The 27240-nt window shown below is 38.1% G+C and overlaps 1 protein-coding gene across 1 annotated transcript in view; it reads left to right on the plus strand.

The window, feature by feature from the left end:
* Positions 1 to 27240, plus strand: part of oxt (Xylosyltransferase oxt) — a 355491-nt gene that overhangs the window by 313453 nt on the left and 14798 nt on the right. Inside the window, exon 15 of the mRNA XM_067136675.2 lies at positions 22913 to 23071. Within this exon, the coding sequence (XP_066992776.2) occupies positions 22913 to 23071 (159 nt within the window). The remainder of the gene's footprint in view (positions 1 to 22912; positions 23072 to 27240) is intronic.

The following is a 27240-nucleotide window of genomic DNA, read 5'->3' on the forward strand; positions in this document are numbered from 1 at the left end:
AAATATTAGATTCTTCCATATTGACGGTTTTCATTTTACATAAGTAAAATTAAGTGTATCCTTCTAATTCAATACATCATATAATTCCATAATTAGATGGAGTAATCAAATTCAAACATGTTTCGACTTGTTTGAGCCATTTTCAGTGAAAAGGGGGGAGGGGGGTTGAAGTAATTTACATAATACAAGCTAAAAATGTGTGCCAAGAAACATAATGAAGGAACAAATGAAAAAACAAAAGAGAGACATGACAGAAATGCGCACTATCAATCATATCTGATTCCAAACTGAGGACTTTACCTTTGTAAAGTGATCTATATTATGCTTGTAGCATTTTTCCATTATTTGACGGCACAAATATTTGATTTACTGTGCTCCTATTTTGCCTGGAGCCACATTGCGCTTCATACAGTATCTCTTCAGCATATGAAGTCCAGTGTTGCAATCGAACATTTGAAAATACTTTGTAAATAATATTCATTAACTTGTGAAATCCTTACATCAAATGTTCCACCTTTACAATACTGTGAATATTTATTGATAAGACTACATCAAAATATATTAATGAAACATGTTTCATCCTGCTTTTGAGACATCTTCAGTCATAAACAAGAACCATTAACTCCTCAGCATAGTGGATTTAAATGCCCAGTCATCTCTGTGCTGTGGGAGCAGTTCTGAGCGCGGTATTCAAACTTTCTCAGATTCGTGCGAGACTTTATTCAAAGCAACACATCTTTGGTACTATTTTATGGATTTCAATAAAACATTCACATGCATGTTTAGACAACTCCATTCTTTTGGAAAATATGATTCTATCTTACCTTAAATAGTTGTTAGTTGTGAAACAGAACGTCTTGAAGCATCACTCAATGCAGAGACCCGCTTCGCAGTCTGGACACCAAAACACTGTCTCTCCCTGAATTTCCTATTTGCAGCACACGATGTAATCAGATAAATTTTGAAAAGTTTGGAAGGTCCCTGATATGTATCAAGTGCCTCATTGTTACTGAAATGCATAAAATTACTAATTGATTCAAATATATCCATTGAAATAACAGACCCAAAAATTGGCATAGACAGAATAGAGCTTTTAGAAAAATAGACTCGTAGCGTAGGCTTTTGTATTAAGCCATTAATATATAAAGAGTAATCACAACGTATATCTCGTCCTTCGTGAGTGGTTTACAATCCTGCATTCTGGAACGAAGTGGTAGTAAGCCCCTAGATTGGATTCTTTGCTCAGCACGAGCTATTAGTTCCACTAACTCGTCTGTAAAGAACATCTTAAAAACCGTCACACCATCAAATTCCCCACCTGCTTCATTCTGAGTTCCTGAGTTCCCTATAAACTGTTCTATTTGACCCACGTAATTTTAGACGTTTTCCCATCAAAATGTGTTAGCCGTGACGTGCAGATTGCCATTCTGCGCACTATCAATCATATCTGATTCCGAACTGAGGACTTCACGTACAGCGATGTCATCCACATCACGCAAATCACCATCTGAATCTAACAAACTTTTGTCCGAACCACTCAACTGCTCTAAAACATCCTCTATTTCCACACTCGATAACCCGCACTTCCTTGTAGAAGCTGTCCCCGCTCATGACCAACGGAATGCAAGACAGCATGTGATAAGGAAAAAGGATGGGGGGGAAAAACAGTCTTAACAGAGCCCTGATTAGATAAAATTTATGATTATGTTGACAGTCAGGTTTTTCTCTGAGAGGAAATATAGGTATAATGCAAGAAGTGTGCATAGTAGTCACCAGATAGCAGAGAAAAACAGTGCTTGCCCCTGGTGGCAGAGATAAACATTCCTTGAAATATCACTCGAATTTCAGTGACAAAACACTATCAAAATACAGATCAAGGTATATCATTCGAAAACTCAAACCTTCCGCTTCAAGGAGAAATTAGTTAAAACACAAACAGCTTCAATCGTGACTCCTAGATTGCAGTAGTGTACACGCGTGTACCATGTGAGCAGTGCTTGTCACTCCACCGCACACAATATTCACTGCATGACGAATAGTGTTCAGCACTCCACGCTGACAGGTTAAAAATATAGGACATGATAGGACCATTAGATAAAAAGTCTTTGCATCTTGTTGCAGTGCGGTGTGTTGACGTTTTGTCAATAAAACCTTGGTAATATATTGAATGAGTCTTAAAACTGACATGAACATGAATATGATGCAAATCACAACGTCCAAATGTTACACAGGTTAATATACCACTGTGCCCGTGGATTTCACAGACTTAATGTAACACAAGTGTTTTTTTTTTTTTGCTAGTTGCTTTACGTTGCACCGACACAGATAGGTCTAATGGCGACGATGGGACAGGGAAGGGCTAGGAGTGGAAAGGAAGCGGCCGTGGCCTTAATTAAGGTACAACCCCAGCATTTGCCTGGAGTGAAAATGGGAAACCACAGAAAACCATCTTCAGGGCTGCCTACAGTGGGGTTCGAACCTACTATCTCCCGAATACTGGATACTGGCCGCACTTAAGCGACTGCAGCTATCGAGCTCGGTAACACAAGTGGTGAGGAGGTGATAAGTGTGACAGTGATACATTAACCTGTGCAACATTTGGATGTTGTAATTTATATCATATTCATGTTCATGTCAGTTTTAAGACTTGTTCAATATATTACCAAGGTTTTATTGAAGACATCCCAACATGACACATTGCAACAAGATGCAAAGGCTTTTTATCTAATGGTTCTATCATGTCCTTACTAAATTTTATTGGTTGTTGTTTGTGACTGAAGATATCTCGAAAGCAAGGTGAAACATGTCTCATTAATATATTTTAATGTAGTCTTATCAATAAAGACGATTCATAGTATTGTAAAAGTGGAACATTTGATGTAAGGATTCACAAGTTAATACTTAACGACAATACAGGCTCAAATATGAAATTTATCATGTGTAATAAATAATATTAAGTAAAGTAATTCTCCGATAATTAATGCATTCATACTTATTTCTTTTCTTGTGTATTGGGAAAATTATTCCTATGGTTCACTCATCAGGTATCCATTCTTTTTTCCATATCTTAATAATCAGCTCATATGTATCTTATAGCACTTTTTTTTTACTGCAGTTTTTAATCAGTTAACTTGTTATTCCATCTTCTGCTGCTTTATGGTTATTCATTTTGCAATAGCATTTTCTAATCTTTCAATGTGGGGGAATTTATAAATTGTTCTGACCCTATGTGCTCCATCTGCCTTTTACTTTCTCCGAGTCTTCCATTAACATGTTTATTTACCTCCGGTAGCAATGTAATGGGGGAAATGTTATAGCAAGTATCATTAATATTTATAAAGGGGTTTAATCACTGTGGACACTTATCAGGTTGACGAGCTCAGTTGCCAAAATACCACACAAGCATAAAGATCGACAGCCATATAGACACAGAGAAGTGTGTGACGCCCCCAACTTATGAACTGCAGGAATGATGATAACAACAACAATTACCAAAGAAGAGATTTCTCATATAGCTTGGCCCCAAGCTTGATGTAAATGAAACCAAACTTGAATATCAAGTACTATAATAATATACACATAGTTGGTAGCAGTGGCGGCGCGTGACTTTTACAGTAAGGGAAGCACATATCATAAACTAGGAAGATGTATAAAATAAATATAATAACTCACATTATCTTGTGCTATTTGAATGTTAATTCCATCCGCCTCTCCTTCTTGACGAATTCTTCTATGACAAGGCTGTAGAATTCTTCTTCATTCTTTGATGACTTCAATTTTAGTAACGTCTTCTCAATCGACAGTAAAGATAAGTTCGAGAGTCTCTGTGGTCCCTGTGTGTTTCTGCAGTAGGTGTGGATTCTCCGAAGTGCCGAAAATGAACGTTCGGCACTAGCACTGGACACTGAAAACACAGGAAAACTTTTCTTCGTGTTCCTTTGATCAACTAACTGTAAAAATGTTAATTTCTCGAGTGCATGGAATCGAACTTCTAGTTGGGTATGTATATTGTCATATATCTCGCAATATATGCGACGGTAGTGTGAATTTATGTTGCAGGTTTCATTTTGACGTAGCCTCTTCTTTGGCAGCTCGCAGCTCTCTTGACATTTGTTCCATACTCTTTCAAATTCATTTCTTTTTCCTTGAGTGATACTTTTTGTTTCCCCTACTTTGGCAATGCAGAAATTTACATCCAGTGCTTTCGTTTGAAGAATTTCAAAGAGAGAATCGGTTAAGCAAAATATCTCGCTGAAAACTAATAAAATGAAATTGAACTGGAATTCTGAGAGAACACTGTTAAAACCTCGAGCTTCATGATACATTTGACTATCCCATTGCTCTGGATTATCAAGGATATTCTCGAACAACTGAACTAATTCTTCTTTTTGTTCACGAACTGTTTCAAAAAGTCTTCCGTTTTAATTCCATTGTGTTGGACACACTTTAGGAAATCGTCTCTTGACTTCTTTATCTAATGCAGCAGTTCTCTTCGTCGAATTAGAAAAGAAAGAGGCCAAGCTACTCAGAGTCATGAAGAATATTTTACATTCCTTTATATTAGAAGTTGTCTGTATAAGAACAAGGTTCAGTCTGTGAGCAAAACAATGTATGAATATAGCGTCGGGATATTTGTTTTTTTACTCTTTTCTGTAAACCACTGAGGTCTCCTGACATCACTGCGGCTCCATCGTAACATTGAGCGACTAGTTTAGAACCACAGTTGAACTCGTCCATTATGTGGAACACGTGATCTGCAAGAGCAGGAGCACTGCGATCGGCGCTTACGTCGGTAAATCCAAGAAATCGCTCCTGTACTTCTCCATCAGCAGACGTGAACCTAACAACAGTTGAAAGTTGGGAATTGGCAGAAATATCAGTAGTTTCATCAATAATAATCGCCATGAATGGTGACTGTGATATTTCTTTCTTTATTTCGGCCAATAACACACTGGCTACTCCGTCAATTAAATCATTTTGTATTTGATGTGAAAGACCTGTGAACACCGTTGCTTTCTCCAAATGATTTGCCAGTGTGTCATCATACTTGCTCAGCAGTGTTATGAGTTCTATATAATTTCCACGATTTAAGGAACTTTTATCTTCTGCATGTGCTCTGAAAGGAAGTTCTTGTCTTGCAAGATACATTACAACGTCAATCAGTCGTTGGATCACCTTTCTATTCTGTTTTACCAACTCGTTATGTTTTATTGTCTCCAGTTTACGCTGCTGATCGAGTTGCAAATCTATTCTGGTCGTTCCGAAAGTTGTTAACAGAATTTCAGCTCGGATATGTGTTTGTGAATGCTGATGACGCTGGGATGCTTTAAGCAAGTTACTCATATCATCGAAGCCTACACTGTTCCACACCCCCTTTTCATTTGAAAATAGAACGCAAGGCCAACAGTAGAGTTTTGATGTTTTTTGACAACCACATAACCAGCCTATTTTTCCATACTGCTCTGTATTAAAGTGTCGAACACATTTCGTTTTAGTTTTTACACCCGGTAAATCAGACATTGGCCTGCCACCGGAAATTATATTACTCTTCTCTTGAAAAGCCCTCAAACTCATGCCCTGGATTAAGAGAGATTCTAATACGCATCCACATCCGCCTCCGCTCCCCTCACTCGCGTTGACAGTTGCCATGCTTCAGAGACTCAAAGTGGGGAATGAGCACAGTCAATGCATTCCCTTCTAAGCCGGCAGAATCGCAGTAGTTCCTTTAATTTACATGTGCGCACGTAAATTTGGTGTAATTTTCACAAATAACACAAAGTAAATTAAATGGTACAACTCACAGTACGATATTTCACTTCAGTTGGAAACACAAGCACAATTAAATCTTTTTCTCACAAGTTTTATCACAATTATCACATACAAATATTCTCGAATGGAATGAGTAGTCAGATGCATTCCCCACGAAGCTTGCCGAACCCAAACGAATAATTACGAAGGGACCAGAGTGAAGCCAAGGTCGAGTCTGGCAAGCCACTTGCTGACGAGCGGCCATGATGTGAGAGTCACGCGAGCTCATGGAGACAGACGTATGTTTGCAGCTCTCAACTGTCCGTGCACACTGTCACGTTAAAATAAAGTTAATTATATATTATAGCAAACGACACAAAACTTTAAATAAATACTGGTTGCAATAACATGCTTAATTTTTTTTTGTGTAATATTTTTTAAGGGAATGACTCATTCCCTTCATTCCATTGAATAACCGCCCCTGGTTGGTAGTGACATAAAGGACAGTTACTCGGCATAGTCCAAGACCAGAAAGTAAATGGAAGTGCGGACATATGGGTAGAGCTTCGAAAGTGGAGAGTACTAAAATAATAGTGTAGTCTTAAATATAATATGATATACCAGCATGTTTTATTTAAGATCATTTACCAAAGAGAAAAGAAACATTCCAATGCAGTAAGGTATTGAAAATGAATATATATTAACAACATCAACCGTAAGGCTATTCACTGCTTCACATGGGAGGGTAGGGGCACCAGATCCATAATAGACTATATCATAACCGACTTTGAAGTCAGGAAATCTGTCAGGAATGTGAGGGTATTCCGGGGATTTTTTGATGATAGTGAACTAAGTATCTCTAGGCCTAGGATAGAGAAAGTGAAATCTTTCTGTAGACGGATAAGGGTAGAAAATCTCCAGAATGAGCAAATTAGACAGAAGTACATGGATATGATTAGTTAAAATTTCCAAACAGTGGACAGTAAGCAGGTTCAGGATACAGAAGGGGAATGGGTGGCATACAGGGATGCTCAGGTAGAAATAGCAAGGGAATGTCTAGGAATGACTGTTTGAAAGGATGGAAAAAGGGGAACATCTTGGTGGAATGATAGAGAGCAACTTGTAAACATAAAAAGGTGTATCAGAAAGGGCTCCAAACAAGGACTAATGCAGACAGGGAATTAATTGTATGTTAAGGAAAGAAACAAAGCGAAACAAATGGTTGTTGAATCCAAGAAGAAGTCATGGGAAGATTTTGGTAATAACTTGGAAAGGCTAGGTCAAGCAGCAGGGAAACCTTTCTGGACAGTAATAAAGAATCTTAGGAAGGGAGGGAAAAAGGAAATGAATAGTTTTGGGTAAATCAGGTGAACTCATAATAGATCCCAGGGAATCACTTGAGAGGTGGAAGGAATATTTTGAAAATCTTCTCGATGTAAAAGGGTATCTTCCTTGTAATGTCATAAACAACTGAGCTCATGGTGAGGACAATGATGTTGGTGAAATTAATCTTGATGAAGTGGAAAGGATGGTAAATAAACTCCATTGTCATAAAGCAGCAGGAATAGATGAAATTAGACCTGAAATAGTGAAGTATAGTGGAAAGACAGGGATAAAATGGCTTCACAGAGTAATAAGATTAGCATGGAGTGTTAGTAAGGTGCCTTCATATTGGACAAAAGCAGTAATTGTATCTATAAGCAAGAGAACTGGAAGAATTGCTAGAGCTATCAAGGGTCGCCATGCCGCACAGCCCACACAAGTCAACACAGCGAGCTTCAAGAGAGAGTGGAATATCACGCCGTTCAGTTCAAAGAATGTTACACAGTGCCCTTCTATTGTACCTGTACAAAATGACTGTACTACACAAGCTAACAGATCTTTACAGGCAGAAGAGATTGCAGTACGCCTTATGGACTCGAGATAAAGATGAAGTACTGTTTAACACTTGGTTCTCTGATGAAGCCTATTTTAATCTCAATGGGGCAGTTAATAAACAAAATGTGCGGTTTTGGGCTACAGAAAAACCAGACATTATTAATGAAAAAATCACGCGTGGGGAAAAAGAGAGAGAGAGAGAGAGAGAGAGAGAGAGAGAGAGAGAGAGAGAGAGAGTGTGTGTGTGTGTGTGTGTGGGGGGGGGGGGGTAGCTCTGTCAAGTCATGGGTTAATTGGACCATTTTTCTTCAGCCAGACAGTTAATGCATAGCGATACAAGGACATGCTGGAGAATGAATTCATGCCTGAATTTCTCGCTACAGAACTCCCTATTCATACGCAGTGGTTTATGCAAGATCGTGCAACACCTCACACAGCTAACGATGTTCTTGAGTTTTTGAGAAGAGTATTTGGTGATCATGTAATGTCTCATCGTTACCCACAGTACAACAATAATGACGTATTCTTCTGTCCTCCTTTAAGCCCAGATTTAAATCCTTGTGATTTATGGGGCTATTTGAAAAGTAAATCTCTTCGCTTCAAGATCTCAAAGCCACGTGGAAATGCGTGCTCGGATTGTGCAGCTCTGCAGTGAAATTCATGAAGACCTGTGCCGCAAAGTCGTCAGAAACATGTGTACTCGTCTCAGAGAGGTTGTCTGCTGCAGTGGAGGCCACATTGAACATGTGATATAGTGAAATATATTTCCAGGGTCCAAGCTACCTGTGTCTAAACTTTCATTAGTGTTTTGTGAAAAATAAAATTGTTATTCTAAAATTAAATGTGTCAGCTATTCGTGTGCCACTCTGTAGTTTCTAGAAGTGCTTATACCTCATTTGCTTCTTCCACGGAGAAAGTTTAATGCACACAAACATAACATCACTCACAGAAATGTGATAGGCACAGGAATACTGCAGCAGCTCTTTCTCCAACAGGCCCAGGAAATCTTCTCCGAAGAGTATGGGCTCAAGGTTGAATAAATAGTGATTGGAGAAGAGGCATGGTGTATACAAACATACATACACATGTGCAAAAGCACGGAAGAATGCACTGGACATTGGAAGAACATAGTAGAATTATCAATGTGACGTCACAGGCTACGATAAATGCATCAGCAGAAATAGTGATGGCTGAGTGGTTGTGAGATTAAGAAGCAATGCAGTCCGGAGAAGAAAAAATATAAAATAAAACTAAATGGGCAGATGACTATAGTATGCCCGGCCGGTGAGTAGTGTCCATTTCACTTTTTAGAGAGTTCTTGGAAGTATAATATACTAACAATTTGTTGGTTGTTTTGATCCACCTTTTCAATACAAATTACAGTTTGTGTTGCTAAGTTGTAATGTTACAACACTAATTTACCAGGACATGTTTCGCTTTTATTCACAAGCATCATCAGCCTATACAATTGCCTCAAGGTTTGTCATATTTGGATTGTTGTTACAAATTTCATTACATTGAATGTAAATCTAAATTCAGTGATAACAATATTTAAAACATAAGAATAATATACACATTAAAAATTATGACAATATGATTTGCAGTGTTAAAATGGAGTAACTCTTAATTCTAAAACACATTGACGTCCAAAACACAGTTTTTACAATTTGAAAAATTGGCTAAAAATTGTTTGCAATGTTAAAATAAAATTGATTCAACTATAATTTGGCATTCAAATTTGAGTCATAAATATAAATATTGGATGTTAATATATAGGAGCCATAGTTTCTGAAGTGCGTTGGTTTCTAGAATACAGTAACATTTCAGTATTGAGAATTTTAGTTAAGAATTGTGTTCTCTAAATAATGTTATTTAAAAAGACTGTAATTTTGCATCATGCGTGATTAGAGTCATGATGATAATCTAGAATTGAAGTCTTGGGTTTGTTGGAAATTGGCTTCTAGATTTGATGAGGCTTGCTGCTGCAGTTTGGCAATTTGATCAGAGGAAGTATTGACATATTTAATTCTTGTTTGTAGCGACCAGACTCTCCGTTCGAAGTTGATTGTTTTGATGTAAGTTATGGCTAGAAGCGGCTTCAATCCAAATTTTGAGTATCTGATTATGTTTCTTTCGATTTATAGAATGGAAGAAGCATCTGGAACAAATGGAAATGAACTTAAGTAATATTGTGTGTGTGTTGTGCTTGTAATGTGAGTGTTGATGTTGCATTATCACTTACCCCTTTGTCTGCTGCTACAGAATCTTGTGGACCTTATTGCGTTACTGTGACTATTGTCTGTTGTGGTTCTACTTCTTGTGTTGTACGTATGAAAGAGCTGTTGTGAAGGGCAGGTAGGGGGTTGAGGGGAAGAGATGTTGGGCGGGGCGTTTGCTATTGACGTGCTATGTGGTAGGGAATTCTTATCTGTTGTCGAGGTGGGGTAGAAGACGATCCTGCAGGCGGGGCGTTAAGCTTTGGCGTGTTATGTGGAGGGGGACTTTTTTGCGTTGCCGAAATGGTTTCAGTTGTGAGTGTATTTAGATTAAATATTTTTAAGAATTTGCTTTTATCTGATTTGAGATTTCGTAATAATGTTGGCAACTGCTCTATTAATGGACTTTTTATTTCGACCGCGTCATTCAAGTTTTTTCCTTTATTAAAGTATTGATCCAAATAAATATATATGTTTTCGAACTCTGTCATTTCCTTCCCCTTTTCGATTCTTTTGATTATTGTAAGGTCTTTGTCTATTGAGGTGTAATGATGGCCGGTTTCTTTCATATGATTACTCATTGCGGAGTATTTATTGTGTTTTAAGGCGTTAAAGTGTTCCATGTATCTGGTTAGGAAACTGCGTCCAGTTTGGCCAACATATGAAGATTTACACTGTGCGCATGTTAGTCTGTATATTCTGGAGCCTTGAAATTTGTTATTGTAGGCATTTACTGTGTTATGGTTTTAAAAAATTTTGTTAGTGTTATATGTTTTAAAGGCTATTTGCACATCCCGTTTTTTTGAGTGGGTTTGCTATTTGGTGAATCTTTGAACTGGTGTAAGTGAAGGTTGCGTATTTGGATTTTTTAGTCTTTTCCGGTGCGAGGTTTGTGGCTATTTTGAGCTTAATTTGTTGATGATTCGATTTACTATGTCTGCTTTATATCCATTGGCTAGTGCTAGTTCTTTTATAAAATTTATTTCCTTTGTAAAATTCGCAGGTGATAAGGGTATTTGGTAGGCTCTGTAGACCATACTGAAAAAGATTGCTTGTTTGTGGGATTTGGGGTGGAGTGAGTCATTTCTTATTGTTATTGGCGTGTGTGTTGGTTTTCTGTATATCTGATAATCAAATTTGGATTTTTAGCGTGTTACAGTAACATCTAGATAATTCAATCCCTGTTGTTTAAAAATTCAAGGATTTTTTTTGCTGTTATTTTTTCGGTTGTCTGTTATTACAAATGTATCGTCAACAAATCTCAGCCAAAGACAGATTCCTTCTATGTTTGGTTTAATTATGCTATGTTTTATGTTATCCATATAAATATCTGCTAATATTCCTGAGCTGGGGTCACCCATGGCTAAACTTAATTGGTGGTAAATTTTATTGTTAAAGGTGAAATAGTTATTTAATACGAATTTAAGTAGTGTAATAAATTCATCTACTTCTAGCTTACTTAAGTTGCTATATTTGGAAAGGTTTGAGTTAATAATTTCGATTGTTTCTTTAATGGGGATATTTGAATATATATTGGAAATGTCAAACGAGCTCATTCTATGGTGGGGTTGTAAGTTGAAGTTTTTAATCTTTCGCAAAATTCAATTGAGTTTTTAATTGAGGAGTTACTCTGGAACTTATAATGCGTTTTGAGGAACTGATGTATAAATTTTGATATTTTATATGTTGGGCTATTTCTGCTGTTTATAATTGGTCGAATGGGTGTATTGTTTTTGTGTACCTTAGGTAGTGCCTTTGCCTTGGGTAATGTTGGGTTCATGTTGACCATTTTTTGTTGTTCTTGCTCGTTAAATAAACAAATTGAATTTTTAAGGATTGTTTTTAGATTCCTTTGAATTCAAGAGACCGGGTCTTTATTTACTATAGTGTAAGATTCATTAGAAAAGAATTCTTCGTTTTTTTATGTAGTCACTTTTATTTACTAGGACTATTGTTTCGCCTTTATCTGCCTTAGTCACGATAATGTTGTTATCTTTTATTTTTGTCTTTAAATCTTTTATTTGTTTTAGGGGGGTCTGGTCGGAATTAGTTTTCATTTCTTTTACTAAACTTGGGAGTTTCCTTTATATTCATATTTAATGTCATTTTGTATTTCTGCCGGCAGTTTCCCTATATTTGCTTCAGATTCCGCTATTGTGATAGTTAATTCTTCCATTTTGTACGGGTTAGGCCAATTGAACTTAGTTCCACATAGCATGTCAATAGCAAACGCCCCGCCCAACATCTCTTCCCCTCAACCCCCTACCCGCCCTTCACAACAGCTCTTTCATACGTACAACACAAGAAGTAGAACCACAGCAGACAGTAGTCACAGTAACGCAATAAGGTCCACAAGATTCTGTAGCAGCAGACAAAGGGGTAAGTGATAATGCAACATCAACACTCACATTAAAGCACAACACACACACAATATTACTTAAGTTCATTTCCATTTGTTCCAGATGCTTCTTCCATTCTATAAATCGAAAGAAACATAATCAGATACTCAAAATTTGGATTGAAGCCGCTTCTAGCCATAACTTACATCAAAACAATCAACTTCGAACGGAGAGTCTGGTCGCTACAAACAAGAATTAAATATGTCAATACTTCCTCTGATCAAATTGCCAAACTGCAGCAGCAAGCCTCATCAAATCTAGAAGCCAATTTCCAACAAACCCAAGACTTCAATTCTAGATTATCATCATGACTCTAATCACGCATGATGCAAAATTACAGTCTTTTTAAATAACATTATTTAGAGAACACAATTCTTAACTAAAATTCTCAATACTGAAATGTTATTGTATTCTAGAAACCAACGCACTTCAGAAACTATGGCTCCTATATATTAACATCCAATATTTATATTTATGACTCAAATTTGAATGCCAAATTATAGTTGAATCAATTTTATTTTAACATTGCAAACAATTTTTAGCCAAATTTTCAAATTGTAAAAACTGTGTTTTGGACTTCAATGTGTTTTAGAATTAAGAGTTACTCCATTTTAACATTGCAAATCATATTGTCATAATTTTTAATGTGTATATTATTCTTATGTTTTAAATATTGTTATCACTGAAATTAGATTTACATTCAATGTAATGAAATTTGTAACAACAATCCAAATATGACAAACCTTGAGGCAATTGTATAGGCTGATGATGCTTGTGAATAAAAGCGAAACATGTCCTGGTAAATTAGTGTTGTAACATTACAACTTAGCAACACAAACTGTAATTTGTATTGAAAAGGTGGATCAAAACAACCAACAAATTGTTAGTATATCATAGCATAGTTCAATACGGGTCTAATAATGAGATTAGTTACATGTAAATTCTTGGAAGTATTCGGTCCATCTTTCACTTATTTCTTCTTCATTCTGTAAAAGCTTACCTTTTTTATTATTAGTCACTCAGTCTTGTTTTATACACCTTCCTGCAGTAATTAATTTCATTATAGAATTCCTTTGTCTTCTTCTGGAAACTTTGTGTCTCTATACACTCTAGCTTTTTCTTGAGCATCTCTTTTTTCTCTTCCTCTTACGGATGTTATTAGCTTCTTATCTGCATTTCCCTACTCAAGTTCGTTTCTCTCTGTAGCATTTTTGTTCTTGCCATATTCTTCCTTCCATTCACTTCGTCATGCTCGGCATCAAACCAATTATTTCTTTTCGTACTGGCTATACCCAGGGTTTCTTGTGTTGTACATTGTATGGACCTTTGCACTTTTGACCACCATTCCTCTATTCCAGATGCTTGTTCAATCATCTGCAAAGTATTGTTCATTTTTTATTGGAATTCTTGCTTTTTCTCTAATTATTGTAGTTTTTCCAGATTCTATTTCCTTCTTTTAGCAGATTATCTCCTGTATCCTACTGCCAATTTTTGTCTTACTATTGCTTTTACTAAATAATGATCAGAATCATAGTTTGGCCCTCTGCATGTCTTTACATTAATAATGGATGTCTCATGCCTTACTGTCACTAAGACATGATCTATTTGATTCACTGTGATTCCTGGCATCTTCCACGTTCAGTAATCATGTCATGCCTTGGCACTTCTTCAAGTTGTTGTACTAACTCATCATAAATTTGTTCCTTCCTTTCTTCATCTGCATGTTCATTCACTGCATGTGCTGATACGACAGTTACGTTCCTAAACTTCCCCGTAATCCAAAGCTTAAATATTTTATCTGAAATAGGCTCAAATCGTATTACTCTCTTCATTTTCCATGTACTATAAATCCCATGAAGAATTGTCCTGTTCTTTCTTCTGGCCCACTCTAAAAGAGGCTATAATCTTTGTTTTCAGTATATCCTTGCCCCCTTTGTCTTATTTTCTGAATCGCTACTAGGTCATATCCAAATCTTTTTGTTTCATTCACTATTTCTTGAATTTTTCCCTCCTATTTCTTGAATTTTTCCCAGTTTCAACATTGTTCTTACATTCGATGTCGCCATATTTACATCCGCTTTCCGTACTCGTATCCTTTTCCTATGGCTTAATCGTCCTTGATTTCGTTTGGTTTTTCTCGTTGAAGTCTTCTGAACAATGCTGTGTTTATAAGGTGAGTCTGTTAAACCCACGCTCAACCATTGGATGGGGACATTGATTTTGGAGCGTCCTACGCCTAGACAGGTTGCCTTCATCACGGCTAAGAAGTCCTATCTACCCCAAAGTATGTCCTCTTCTAATTAATCGCAGTGAGGATGGGTTTCCTCGTCCACAGTTTATTCCATTCCGAAGGTCTCATTCACCGCTGGATCTGCCGTTAAGGTCTTTATCTGTAACCCTGGGCTTGGGTTCCACGTTATACCCCTTGTGCCTGGGTCTCCCTCTGAACTCAGACATCCTTTTACACCGGCCTACTGGAGTAATGGATGTCTACCCCCACAAGTGGATGCGCCAGGCAAGGATTACTCAAATGGAAGATAGTGAAGGTGGCCCTATTTCCCTTAAGCCTGGTTAATGGTTCTGTATATGAAAGAAAATAAAGAGGCTAAGAAATTGTAGTCCTGTACAAACATTATGTGTTTAATTTGCATAAGAAGGTCAAAGAAGTAACGTGTATCTTCAAAACTCAACCATACACTCAACAACTGAATGCAGCCAATAGACTGATTTCCAGTGAGGAGGAAGCAGAGAAAGAATGAGTGTACTATGTTCAAGGTCTATTTGATGAAGGAAGAAACCCAGTTTCACCATTAGGCCCAATAAGTACAGTGTCTGATCCTGAAAGTATGATCAGTGAAGAACATAGGGTTGTGACTTTATTAAAAACTGGAGAAGCAGCAGGTCCAGATAATAATAATAATAATCGTATGGCCTCAGCTACCGTCTGCAGACATTTCAATTTGACGCCATCTGGCTGTCTGCTCGTCAATTTAGACGTTCCGTTTTACTCTAGGCCCCCACTAGATGGCAGACCGAGTAAACCGAAACTCTCTTGGGCGTCTATGGCTGAGATTTAATTAATTTTGTCGGGTAAACACCAAATGTGTCACCAGAGATCTTTTACATGCCGACATCTTACGACATGGAGTGTCGAATGGACTTTTTTCCGCCCTTCAAAAATCCGACTACCTCTGCCGGGTTTGAACCCGCTATCTTGGGATCCGGAGGCCGACACTCTACCGCTGATCCACAGAGGCAGCTAGGTCCAGATGATATTCACCGTGCAATTCTAAAATTACTTCATGAAAATAGTGTTAGATTACTAACCAAGATTTCTAGTACTATATAAAGGACAGGATACATCCCACAAGAATAGCTTAAATCAGTTCTAATCCCCATTCCTAAAAAGCCAAATGCCTCTAGATGTAGCCAATACTGGCCCATTAGTCTCACTAGTCAAATTCTTAAATTGTAAGATAATACATTTCAGAATTCATCAAAAATGTGAATTGGACATAGGTGATGAACGATTTGGTTTCCATAATGGCTTTAGGACACGTGAGGCCTTGTTCTGGCCATTGACACTTCTACAGAATTGTAGAGACCAGTCTTCTAAAGATGTACATTATATATCTGCTTCACTGATTATGCCCGAACATTCAGTTGTGTCAAACTTTCCGAACTCCTGCAAATTTTGAATACATTCATCAAAAAGCTGTATGATCATCAAGAAGCTTCCGTGAGAACATTGCCAGGATCAAACAGGACGTGCGGAAGGATGTGTTTTATCTTCCCTGCTGTTTAATCTCTACTCTGAGTAGATCTTCCAAGCTGCTCTTCAAGAAGCAGAAGGTGAAGTAAATGGCAGGTTGATCAACACTTTGAGGTATGCGGATGATACTGTCATCTTGGCTGATAGTACTGAAGGTCTTCAGTATCTGGTAGACAGATCGTAGAAGGGGATAAACCTTAACTCAGAATCAACACCGACAAGACAAAGGTGGTGGTCATTACTAGAACTCATAACATGCATATTCTTATGAACTTTTATGAGGAACAAGTTAAACAAGTACCTTGGCAGCTGGATTACTGAGGACTTGGATTTAGAGATCCATATATAAATAGAAATGGCTTGTGCTAGCTTTCCAAAAATGACGAATCTACTGTGTGACATAAGCCTCAGCTTGGAGACACATCGTGACTTTGTCAGATGCTATGTACAGTATATTCAGTGCATCTGTACAGTGCTGAAGCATGGACTCTGAAATGTAACACCATCAGGAAATGTGGGTTTTCCAAAGGATGTTACAGATCTCGTAGACTGACTACGTATCCAATGTTGTACTCAGGTGCATGAGGAGGGAACAAATGCTGGTGTGTACAATAAAGAAAAGAAAGACCTTGGGTACATTATGAGGAATGATAAGTACAACGTACTAAAATTGGTTCTATATGGTAAAATTGATGAACATAGAGGTCGCGGTTGAAGGAAACACTCTTGGCTGAGGAACTTACGGGAGTGGACAAAACGAGATTCGAGCAGACTGGTGAGGACAGCCGAATATTGTTCAGACTTCTTTGCCAGTGTGGCCAACTTTCAGTACTGGAGAAGGCACTAAAAGAAGAACACTGTGAAAGAAAACCTACATAAAATTGTAGATTGTCATTTAGTCTACTACACTCCTAGCAATATTCATTGTGTAGCATTTTCAGAAGCACCCGTTTAGATCAAAAGTCAGCATCAGAATCACTACTATTTGCTTGTAAATATTGATACATGCCACCATGCTGCTGTAAAACATAATATTCCATGAGTAATATATTTTCAGTGATTAAACATCTTAGACAAAACAAATGAATCATAGATAACACCACTAATTGGGGGGGTAGCTTTCATTACTGGCATAACTTCAAAGTTTCATAAAACTTTATTGATAATTTGAAGAGAGACTGTGGAATTACATCCTGTCATATAACTGTGCTCCAAACGAAGAATAATATTCAAAAGAGAAAGAGCAGAAACATTTATGACTGAAGTTAATGAACACATTGAAAATATTCAAATAGAATATGTCTGGAGCTGTGCTTAGAGCTAGTTTGAGTATGAGATTTCATACAAAACTTATCCAGAAAAGGAGCGAAAGATACCGAAAGGATAGTGCAGTCGCATAATAGCATGGCACACAGCTACAATGGACGGCTGTTGCAAGAAAAACAGTGAGAATTTAGACCTTGTCTTTGAGAAATTGAACAAAAATGTTTTGTTTTTGTGGAAGAAAGTGTGGACGGAAAGATAACCGAAAGACATCTTAAAAACTTTTCTGCATTTTTATTATACATCTGTCTTGCAAGTCACTCTTATTTTGTGATTAATACTTCAGGAGGCCTCCAGGGGAAAATATATTAGTTTAAAAGTAATTCCACCAAAAACTACAAACTATGTTCAACTCCATAGAGGATTACTTTTTTTAGGCAGGAAAAACTTACACAAAGACTACATTAAACTAACTACATTTTAACAAGCTACAGCCACAAGTACTGATAAGTACTGATTCTGAAAATGCATTCTGTTATCAGCAGTCAGCTGCCTACAGAGGAACAAGAGACTAATGCTTTGTTACAAATGGCTTCCAAATTTTACCAGGTGCTGAATTTCAAATGTGTCTTTGATTTGACTTTCATCATGTAATGTTCTTGTTTTTTCATGAGTGTGCATTCTGTAGTGCACTGTTGCATTGATTAATTATGTATTTTACAGTAATAGTTATTACTCTGCTCATTTTATACAACACTCTCATATGTATTACCGTACTTTTGGAACACTTGCACACACCGTTAATTCATAATGAAGTTATAGAAGTTAACACTCCTATGTACATAATTATTTCCATCTAAATCCACCGTTAAAGCTTTAAAGGGGCATTTGTTATAAGAAAAACCCTGTTGGTCAACTGCAGAGTTGTCAAAGAAATGACCAAGTGAGTTGGCTACCTTCTCAATTTAGTTCTTATAATTACACTTCAGTACGGAACAAAAATGAAATTTATAGCTTATTGTGACATTTATTCAGATCCTACAAGAATTTGCAAGGGCATTCGCCAAAGATGCTTACCAGGTTTTCTTCAGTATTTTTGCTGTTGCAATCCTAAATGAGGCCTTGGGAAGAACAAACATTGGTCTAATAACAGGTTGATTTGTACATACACTGCAATTGCGTATGATCAAACAATCCTAACAGGTAGTCCTAGTACCCTCAAAAGGATGATCCGACGAATACATGAAATGTCCGAGGAATGTGGAATGAAAATCAATACAACAAAGACAAAAGTTATGTCAGTAAGTAAATCAAAGAAAGACGTGAACATTTTCATTCACAGTGAGACACTTGAACAAGTATTTTCCTTCAAATACTTGGGAAGAATAATGTCTGAGGATGGCTAATGACAACAAGATGTCAGGGTGCAGGTTGAAATGGAAAGAGCAGTGTTTTACAAATACCAGAAAATGCTTACCAACAGCACGCTGAGACTTGAGCTCGGGAAAAGATTTGTCAAGGTATTTGTTTGGTCGGAGGGGTTAGGGCCGCTTCACACTAGGCAACAGGAATCGGCGACCAGAATCGGCTACAGAGTAGTTCAGGTGAATTCCGTGTCGCCGTGCAGTAGCCGGCCGCGCTACTTAGCCACCTTCCCCGGCCTAGTGACAGTTTTTATAACGAGTTCTCAGGCAGAGGAGTGTCTCTTGCTGCTCTTATTATTGAAGAAAAGAAAGAATGAAAGCTTTGTAAGTTTTTCTTATAGTTACCGGTACTTCACTTTTCTGTGTAGACTACTGAGAAGACGGTACTATAGTTGATCGTACAGCCTCATTTTGAAAATTGTTGGTTGATTCCCTTCAACCTTCATTTTAAAAGTAAAATCAAGAACGCTCACAACAAGGTGCCTTAAATATCGTTCTCTCCACAACTTAATAATAAAAAATTTCCTGCCTGCCCTCGTATTGGCAAAATCTTCTCCATTATCTTTCTATTCTGCCGGACATTTCCCCAATCGAGGTCTGCATCTGACCCAATTTTACGGAGCGATGTATTTACTATTGCGTGTGGTGTGTATAGACGAACAAAAGCATCCAGTCCCTGAGGCAGTGGCACCATACGAGATTAAAATCCCCGACCGAGCAAACGGCCGCACGGTTTGTGCCACGGAGCTATCATCTTGCGTTCGTGAGTTCGAACTCCACTGTAGGGAGTCCTGAGGAAGGTTATCCGTGGTTTCCCATTTTCACACCAGGCAAATGCTAGGGCTGTACTTTAATTAAGGGCACAGTCTCTTCCTTCCCACTCGTATCCCTTTCCTGTACCCTCGTCGCCATTAGACGTATGTGTCGGTGCTACCTAAAGCAAATTTTAAAAATCCCTGACTCGTTCGGGAATCGAACCAGGGCCCTCTGGACAGAAGGATGCTGTGCTGAGCATACAGCTAAGAAAGGTCGGACAGCAAAGTCTCATTTATATTGAACATTTAATAAAAGTGTTGTCGCTTATATTTGTAATATTTTAATTACAAAGCTCGTTCCTTTCCTGGGATGTTCTTTCTTTAAAGTCGCTGAAAAACTGTGGCATTACTTCATACCATGTATTTCTCTTCTCAGCTTCATTACTATAGCCTATTCGTCCCAGTTTAAGTTCCAGATGGACGCTGCTCAGTTTATATAATTAAATCATTCATACTGAATGTAACATATTTATTTAGTACAGTTTGTAATATTCTGAAACGCAGTACAAAACGGGAAGGAACTTGAAATGCACAATGACACTGAAGGGTGTTTTGAATAGAACGCAAAGAGGACGAGTAGCTGGGCTACACAGTTGCCTAGTGTGAAGACTCCAATACAAAACAATGGTTCACCAGCTGTCGCCAGCCCGGGTTGCGAAATCTGCCTCCGCGACCGATAGCAGAAGTGAGCTACTGCAAGGTCGGTCGCCGAGCTTCTTTCTGTAGCTCAGCTACTGAGTCGCCCAGTGTGAAGAGCTCCATTTAAAACAATGTTTCACAAGCACGGGCGGCTGGTCGCCGATTCCAGTCGCCTAGTGTGAAGCGGCCCTTATACTGTGGAGAAATGCGTTGCAGGTGCCTGTTCAAGATTCCCTGGACAGATCAAGTCACAAATGTGGATAAACTCAGTTGAATTGGTGAAGACAGAGTACTTATTTTACATCTCTATGAAAGACAGTTTGCCTGGATTGGGCGCACACCGTGACACGGGATACTAAGAGACATAGTGGAAGGTAGACTGGAGGCTAAGAAACAGTGAGGAAGGTCACGGCACACTTTAGCCTAATTCACACGGGGATAGTTTACGGGAGTCAAGTACTTGAAGCCAATACTTTTAATCAGACAGGGAAACGCATGCTAACTGTCTTTAGAAAAGCGTGTAAATTTCAGTGGTTTAATATTATAATTCACTAGTAACGGTCTTTGAATTTGCATTCAATTTATTGAAGTGAAGATGCCAGCTGCAAAATACAAGCATGTGTACAGCTAATTTGTGTATTATTATTGCGTGAATTATAAAAGTAATGTAAAAATAAGAAGAATAGAGAAACTTGGGTTAAAGGATTGATAAGTAGAAGGGCTTTGCATGGTGTATCTAACAACTTGTTGAAAGAACTATTGGAAGAGGACTTGTTAGCTTATAGGAACCATAAAATTTCATATTGTTCATAAAATAATGTCGATAAACTGCAATATTTAGTTTGTATTCTACTTATTATTAGGAGCATTCATTATTATATGCCAACAAATATACTAAAAATCTTCAGAAAAATTCATGTGCTCTGTTTTCAAGTTGATTCACCTACAAGTCAGGATTCAGACATGACAGGAAAGTGGACGCAAAAGTTGCCAGCTCAGCAACTCAAATTTACTTGCAAGGAAAGTTACAACTTGACTGTACTGACTTAACCATACATGGAAAGTTGAAGGAAAGTTGACTTGCTTCAAGTACAGTACTTGACTCCAGTAAACTATATCCTTGTGAATTAGCCTTTTCATAGACCAGTTGAAGCAAGAAGTGGGAGTTCTCACTTTTGGATAGGTAAAGAAGAGGGCTCTCAGTCATGAGAACTGGAGGACTGCCATCAGAGGAGCAAACCAGCCGTACGGCTGATACACTATGGATGGATGGACATTATACATTCATATAGTAGCTTGCTTGTCATTCACTCTCGCTTTTAAATGCAAACAGAATATTTATATGGACAAACAGATTTGTTGGTGGATAATATATGAGTGACTGGGCGACCGTGCAGTTAGGAGTGCACAGCTGTGAGCTTGCATCCAGGAAATAAGGGGTTTGAATCCCACTGTCGGCAGCCCTGAAGATGGTTTTCCTTGGTTTCCCATTTTCACACCAAGCAAATGCTGGGGCTGTAACCTATTTAAGGCCACAGCCGTGTCCTTCCAAAGCCCTTTCCTATCCCATCGTCGCCATAAGACCTTTCTGTGTTGGTGCGACGTAAAGCCACTAGCAATATATGAATGCAGGAAGTTGTCGCAAGGAAGTGTTAACAGCTTGAAATGCCAGACAGGTGACAGTTCTACTACTACTACTACTACTACTACTACTACTACTACTACTACTACTACTACTACTACTACTACTACTACTACTACTACTAGCTTAATGTTTTGGGCTCAACTTGTATGAATTTGCAATCGAGAATTGTCACTTAACACATACATACCTAAACACATCTTACTCTGTTCCCTTCTTCCCTCACTTTCTCAACCCACCAAGACCACAAGCTGGGAATTGGGACAGAAATTGGTGTGTGCATAATTAGTGTCTGCCATAGCCGCACCAAACATGTCTCCCGACAGATCACAGTGGATACAGTGTTCTCCTCGATTCATTTTCATTATTGATGATATTTTTTTACTTTTCATTGAAATGCATTGTGGAATATTGCTACTGAAATGTCAAAGACTAAACGTGTTTTTGTTCCACAGACAAAAATTTCAAATTCACGATTGGCATTTAGTATGTTAAATTCTGCGACTTATTTAGAAAATAATGTTTTCGGCGCAACTTGTATGAATTTGCAATCAGAATTGTCACTTAAACATGTGCACCTAAACACATCTTACTCTATTCCCTTCTTCCCTCACTTTCTCAACCCACCAAGACCACAAGCTGGGAATCGGACAGAAAATTCTAGTTTGCCCAATAGTGAAAATTTGTTACTCATAATTACAGTGTCTTATAGTTTCTGTATTTGTTTTTGTTAATTATGCTCAAGACTATTGTTCAGTTGCTGTCTTAGAAATTCATTCACATCGCTAACAATGTATACTTTTTTCTGTGAGTAATATACCTTCAGGTATTACACAGTACACATTAGGTTGGCTAACTGTAGGAATTACATTCTTCAGCAGAATTCAAAAACTTCTACGTGCAGGCTCCTTTTGTAACTAATTGCTGATTTGATTTGCTAAGAGTTGCTAGGAGTTGACTTCCAAGAAACTTCTGCCATAATTTGAAGAAAAATATCACCTCTGTGGTCCAAGGTCATCTTGTAATACACACAAATATTTCTGTACGTTATTTATTGTGATGATATATAAATTGTTCTTTTGTTTATAGTAGGTAAATTAATTTATTTATTTTCAGATATTACACCATAGTGTCTACCTGTGCAATGTCGCAAAGTCAACATTTCTGCCCTGCTCTCCATCTGGAACTTTGTAAGGAGACTTCATGGAGCTCACTTTCCCTTGACCCAAAGTCCAGTATAGGAGCTATCAATCTAACAACAGGACGCCTCAATAGGTGGGTCCATGTGTTTACTCTCTTTGTATAGCATAGCTTTCATTGCAATCTTGAAGGAGAACAATATGATTTAGAGTGAAAAGCTTGCAGAGCTGTATGTCCTGTTCTCTTGATTTGAAAAAAAATGTAATACAAATAATTCTTTGGATTAATAGTTAAGTCATTAATTATGTGCATTTTTTTTTTAGGTATATGTGGCTGCCATCTCAGTTTAGTGGATAATCCTAAGCTTAATCTATCGAGTATTTTCTCGATCTATCAAAAAAGGGAATGATGGTTTTGAACCCATTTTATGTCCAGTCTTGCCCAGCACTAACATTTTAATGTCATCCCTACTTTACTTCCGGATCCCTGTATCTTTATCACCTCTCCCTAGACCATCCCATTTCCCTGAATGTACCTCCCTTCTAAACAAATTTCCTAACTTGTATGTACCACTGCGGTTTAAGTGAAGGCCATCTGAGCGCAGATCCTTATCTCCTACCCACCCATTAGGATCTAGAAATCTCACTCCCAGTTTCCCACATACCCACTCCATAGTCTCATTTAAATCCCCAATCACCTAGCAGTGAGTATCCCTCCTGCACACTATTCCACTGAAACAATCTCTGCTTCCTTAAACTTCACCCGTGCTGTGCTGCATTTACCAGATCCCACACATCCCCGACTATGTTGGTACTTATACCTGCTTGCTTTACGTTGTTGCTACCAACGTGAAACACTACCACCTTCTCCTTTCCTTCCTCCTTCTCTTCTACTTTCCTCAACATCTGCCTTAACCTAATTCCTGGTTAACACTCTACCCTGTTTACCTTTCCTCCACATACTTTCCCCACATGTCTAACAATGGAATCCCCCATAACCAGAACCTCAACCCTACCCACCTTATTTGATCCCCTCCCCTCCCGGTCAGCCTTATCTTTCCTCACTGCTGCAGAAGCTACTTCCTCCTCCCTTTTCTCCCGCCATGACCCTGTTTCACCTGTCTTTTCCTATTCTCTGTCCTACATTTTCCTTTCCTCCTACTTTCACACTTCTCAGCAACAGTTCCCTGTTCCCCATTTTCCCTCTTGTTATTCTACCTGCAGTGACTCGTACCGATTTCTCACAGACACCTGTCCTGAATTCTGATCCTGAATAGTGCCCTTAGCCTGCAATCTTCTTCCCCTTAAAACATTAGACCATCTGTCTTCTACAGTTTCCCCCTTTCCTTCCCATCTCTCCTTTTCACTTACGGTATCCTGTACATTGTTTGAGGGAGGCCTACTTTCCTTCTTATCCTCTGAGAGAATCCTAATTATCTCCCTCAAACTCTCCAACTCCTCCCTCGTACTCCTTAATGTTGGCCACACTCACAGTTCCTACACTTGCACTCCTTAGCCATTCTTCACGGAATAATGAAAAGAAAAGGAAAAATAATTTATTCTGTCCAAAATAAAAATGTAAGGAATGAAATATTGTCTAGGATAGTACACAAAGATCACATGACAATAAGGTAATGAATATGGGCTACTATTACACTACAGTACTACTTAGTTGTACTAAATGTTTATCGTACAACACCCTAACAGGATGAAAACTGCTGTTAATTACTGAAAACCAAACAGAATACACAAGAATTATACAATTGTAAACTGCCTTAATTACAACTACAGAATTCTAGTAAATGAGTTATTACAGATACTACAGATACTATACTATACAAATACTTCACAGTAATAGAATAAGCACACTAATTTCTAAGAAGATACTACAGTACACTACAACAATTTTAAACTACGTTCCAATGTATCCTAATTGCAACAGGTTATTACTGGTATTACAAACAGAAATTACAATTAAAGTTTGAAATTCTCAAGAACTACTCAAAGATTACCAACAAAGCTAAATGCATAGACAGATTATTATTAGTACTATTTTATCCCACTATGCTCTAATAGAAATTAAAACTGCCATTTGGTTAAATGCTGAAGGAGCAAGATGGCTACCATACACAAAGATACACACGAATATACCGAGCGAGGTAATATCTAACATACCGTATCTACTCTACAGTTCTTAACTGAAACTTCACCAGGGTAAAATTAAGTGTATCCTCCTAATTCAATACATCATATATACATCTAATGATGGAGTAATCAAATTCAGGCGTGCTTCGACTTGTTTGAGCCATCTTCATTAAAAAAAGGGGGGGGTTGAAGTAATTTACATAATATAAGCTAAAAATGTGCCAAAAAACATAATGAAGGAACAAATGAAAAAACAAAAGAGAGACATGATGGAAATAAAAACAGTACAATATACAGTATTTGCATTATCATATTGAGCAATAAACAACTCGCTGCGATAAAATTCACTGAAAACAGGGGTTAATACAAAACATAATTGAATCTAAAAACTGTGTTAACCTATGAAGAAAAGAAATGAAAACAAATCGTACAGATGGAAATTAACAATAGGTGCACCTAGCGAGGTTGCGGACCTCGTAGTCTACAAAATTTTTATTTTATAACAATTCAAAACAAGATGAAATCACTGTGTCGAAAATTCAGGTCGAAAGTCTGCCTTTGTAGAAACACCATCACATTGAATGGCTAGAAGGGGAGCGGGAGCAAAAAAGTTTGAGAAACCAAGCCTGAGATAACATGCAGGTGAAATACATGTGACAAGTGATGGAAAAATGCTGATGAAATTTAAAACTTTAGAACAGCAGCATTCTCTATTTCTTCTCAATCTAGCGGTCCCGTTCTCGATTATTGTTTCACAATTTTGGCTGGTTTGTTTGCCTTGTTTTAAAAGGTTGGGAGGGCCGCGACAAAAATTGAGAAGCTGTGTTAGAGAATATGACAGATGCGTGGTAAACTGTAAGTGACCATAGTGGAAAACCGTCAATGAAGTTCCAATCTGTAATGGAAAAAATGAGGTTGTATGAGAAACTTGGGCTGATAAGTAAAAGGTGTACAATGGGTGTGAAGAAAGCTTTAAACTTACGGTGTTTAGAAGGTGGTTGTCCTCTCAAAATGGCCTGGCCTTCTCAAAGTTAACAGTCCCATTCGTATGATTGAGTCTGTTGTTGGCTCAGCTGTGTTTGCGAGGATGGAAAGAGCGGAGGGGGAAGGGGTGGTGCAGAGCTGGCGGGAAGAGGGTGGGGAGGGGGGAGTGGTGGTGAGTTGGAGAGATGGAGGCGGGGTTTGTTTATATTATGGATGTTCTGACAAATATGTGGAATGAATGTTTCAAGTAGAATGTTCTTTTTTTTTTTTTTTTTTTTTTTGATTTCATTTAATTTGTGTGAGGCGTTCATATACTGATCTAAATCGATGTGGATGCTCTCGGGAATGTTGAGTAAGGTGCATTTTTTCTCATAATGCAAGATCTTAAGATCTTTATCTATTGAAGTGCATTCATGGCTGGATGCTTTATGATGTTCACTCATAGCTGAAAAATTGTCAGTTGTCAATTTCACTGAGAGCTAGACGCGTGTAAGTGTGCTCCGCAACTCACCTGCCTAAATCGCAAGACAACCAGCAAATCATAATCGCAGGTGAATGTAATTTGAAAGTTTAGGATACAAACTCATCATGTGTGCAACTATGACCCTCAAAGAAGTGAAGGAACGAATTACAGGCTTCGAAAAGCAAATGGCTCAATTCCAATCGCGCCTGGAGGAAGCCATGTCTGCTCCCACCGGCAGTGCTACTAATCCCAGCGATATTCTGACTGTGCTTCAAGCCTTTTGAAATTTCATTTGTGCTGAACTCTCTGTTCTGAAAGACAATGTCGCTGATATCGAGAAACGACTAGAAATTCAGGAGGCTCGGAGCGACAAAGCGGAGCAGTACAGTAGGCGTAATTGTCTCCTTCTGCATGGAGTGAGTGAGACGCCTAATGAGGACATCTATGGAAAGGTCATTCAAACTTTGTGTGATAAACTGACTGTCGAACTGTCCATGGACTCCATCGATCGCACTCATCGACTGGGACGGCAACGTAGATTGACTGCTAATGTGGTGACTGAGGGTAATCGGCCTATCATAATAAAATTCCTCCGCTACCACCAGCGGGATCAAGTTTGGCGCTCTAAGCGACAGCTGAAAGGCTCCAAACTACTCATAACTGAATCCCTCACTAGGCTGAGAAAGGACGTTTTGAACAAGGCATGAGACACT

Source organism: Anabrus simplex, chromosome 1, assembly GCF_040414725.1.
Source record: "Anabrus simplex isolate iqAnaSimp1 chromosome 1, ASM4041472v1, whole genome shotgun sequence".
Taxonomy (NCBI): Eukaryota; Metazoa; Arthropoda; class Insecta; order Orthoptera; family Tettigoniidae; genus Anabrus; species Anabrus simplex.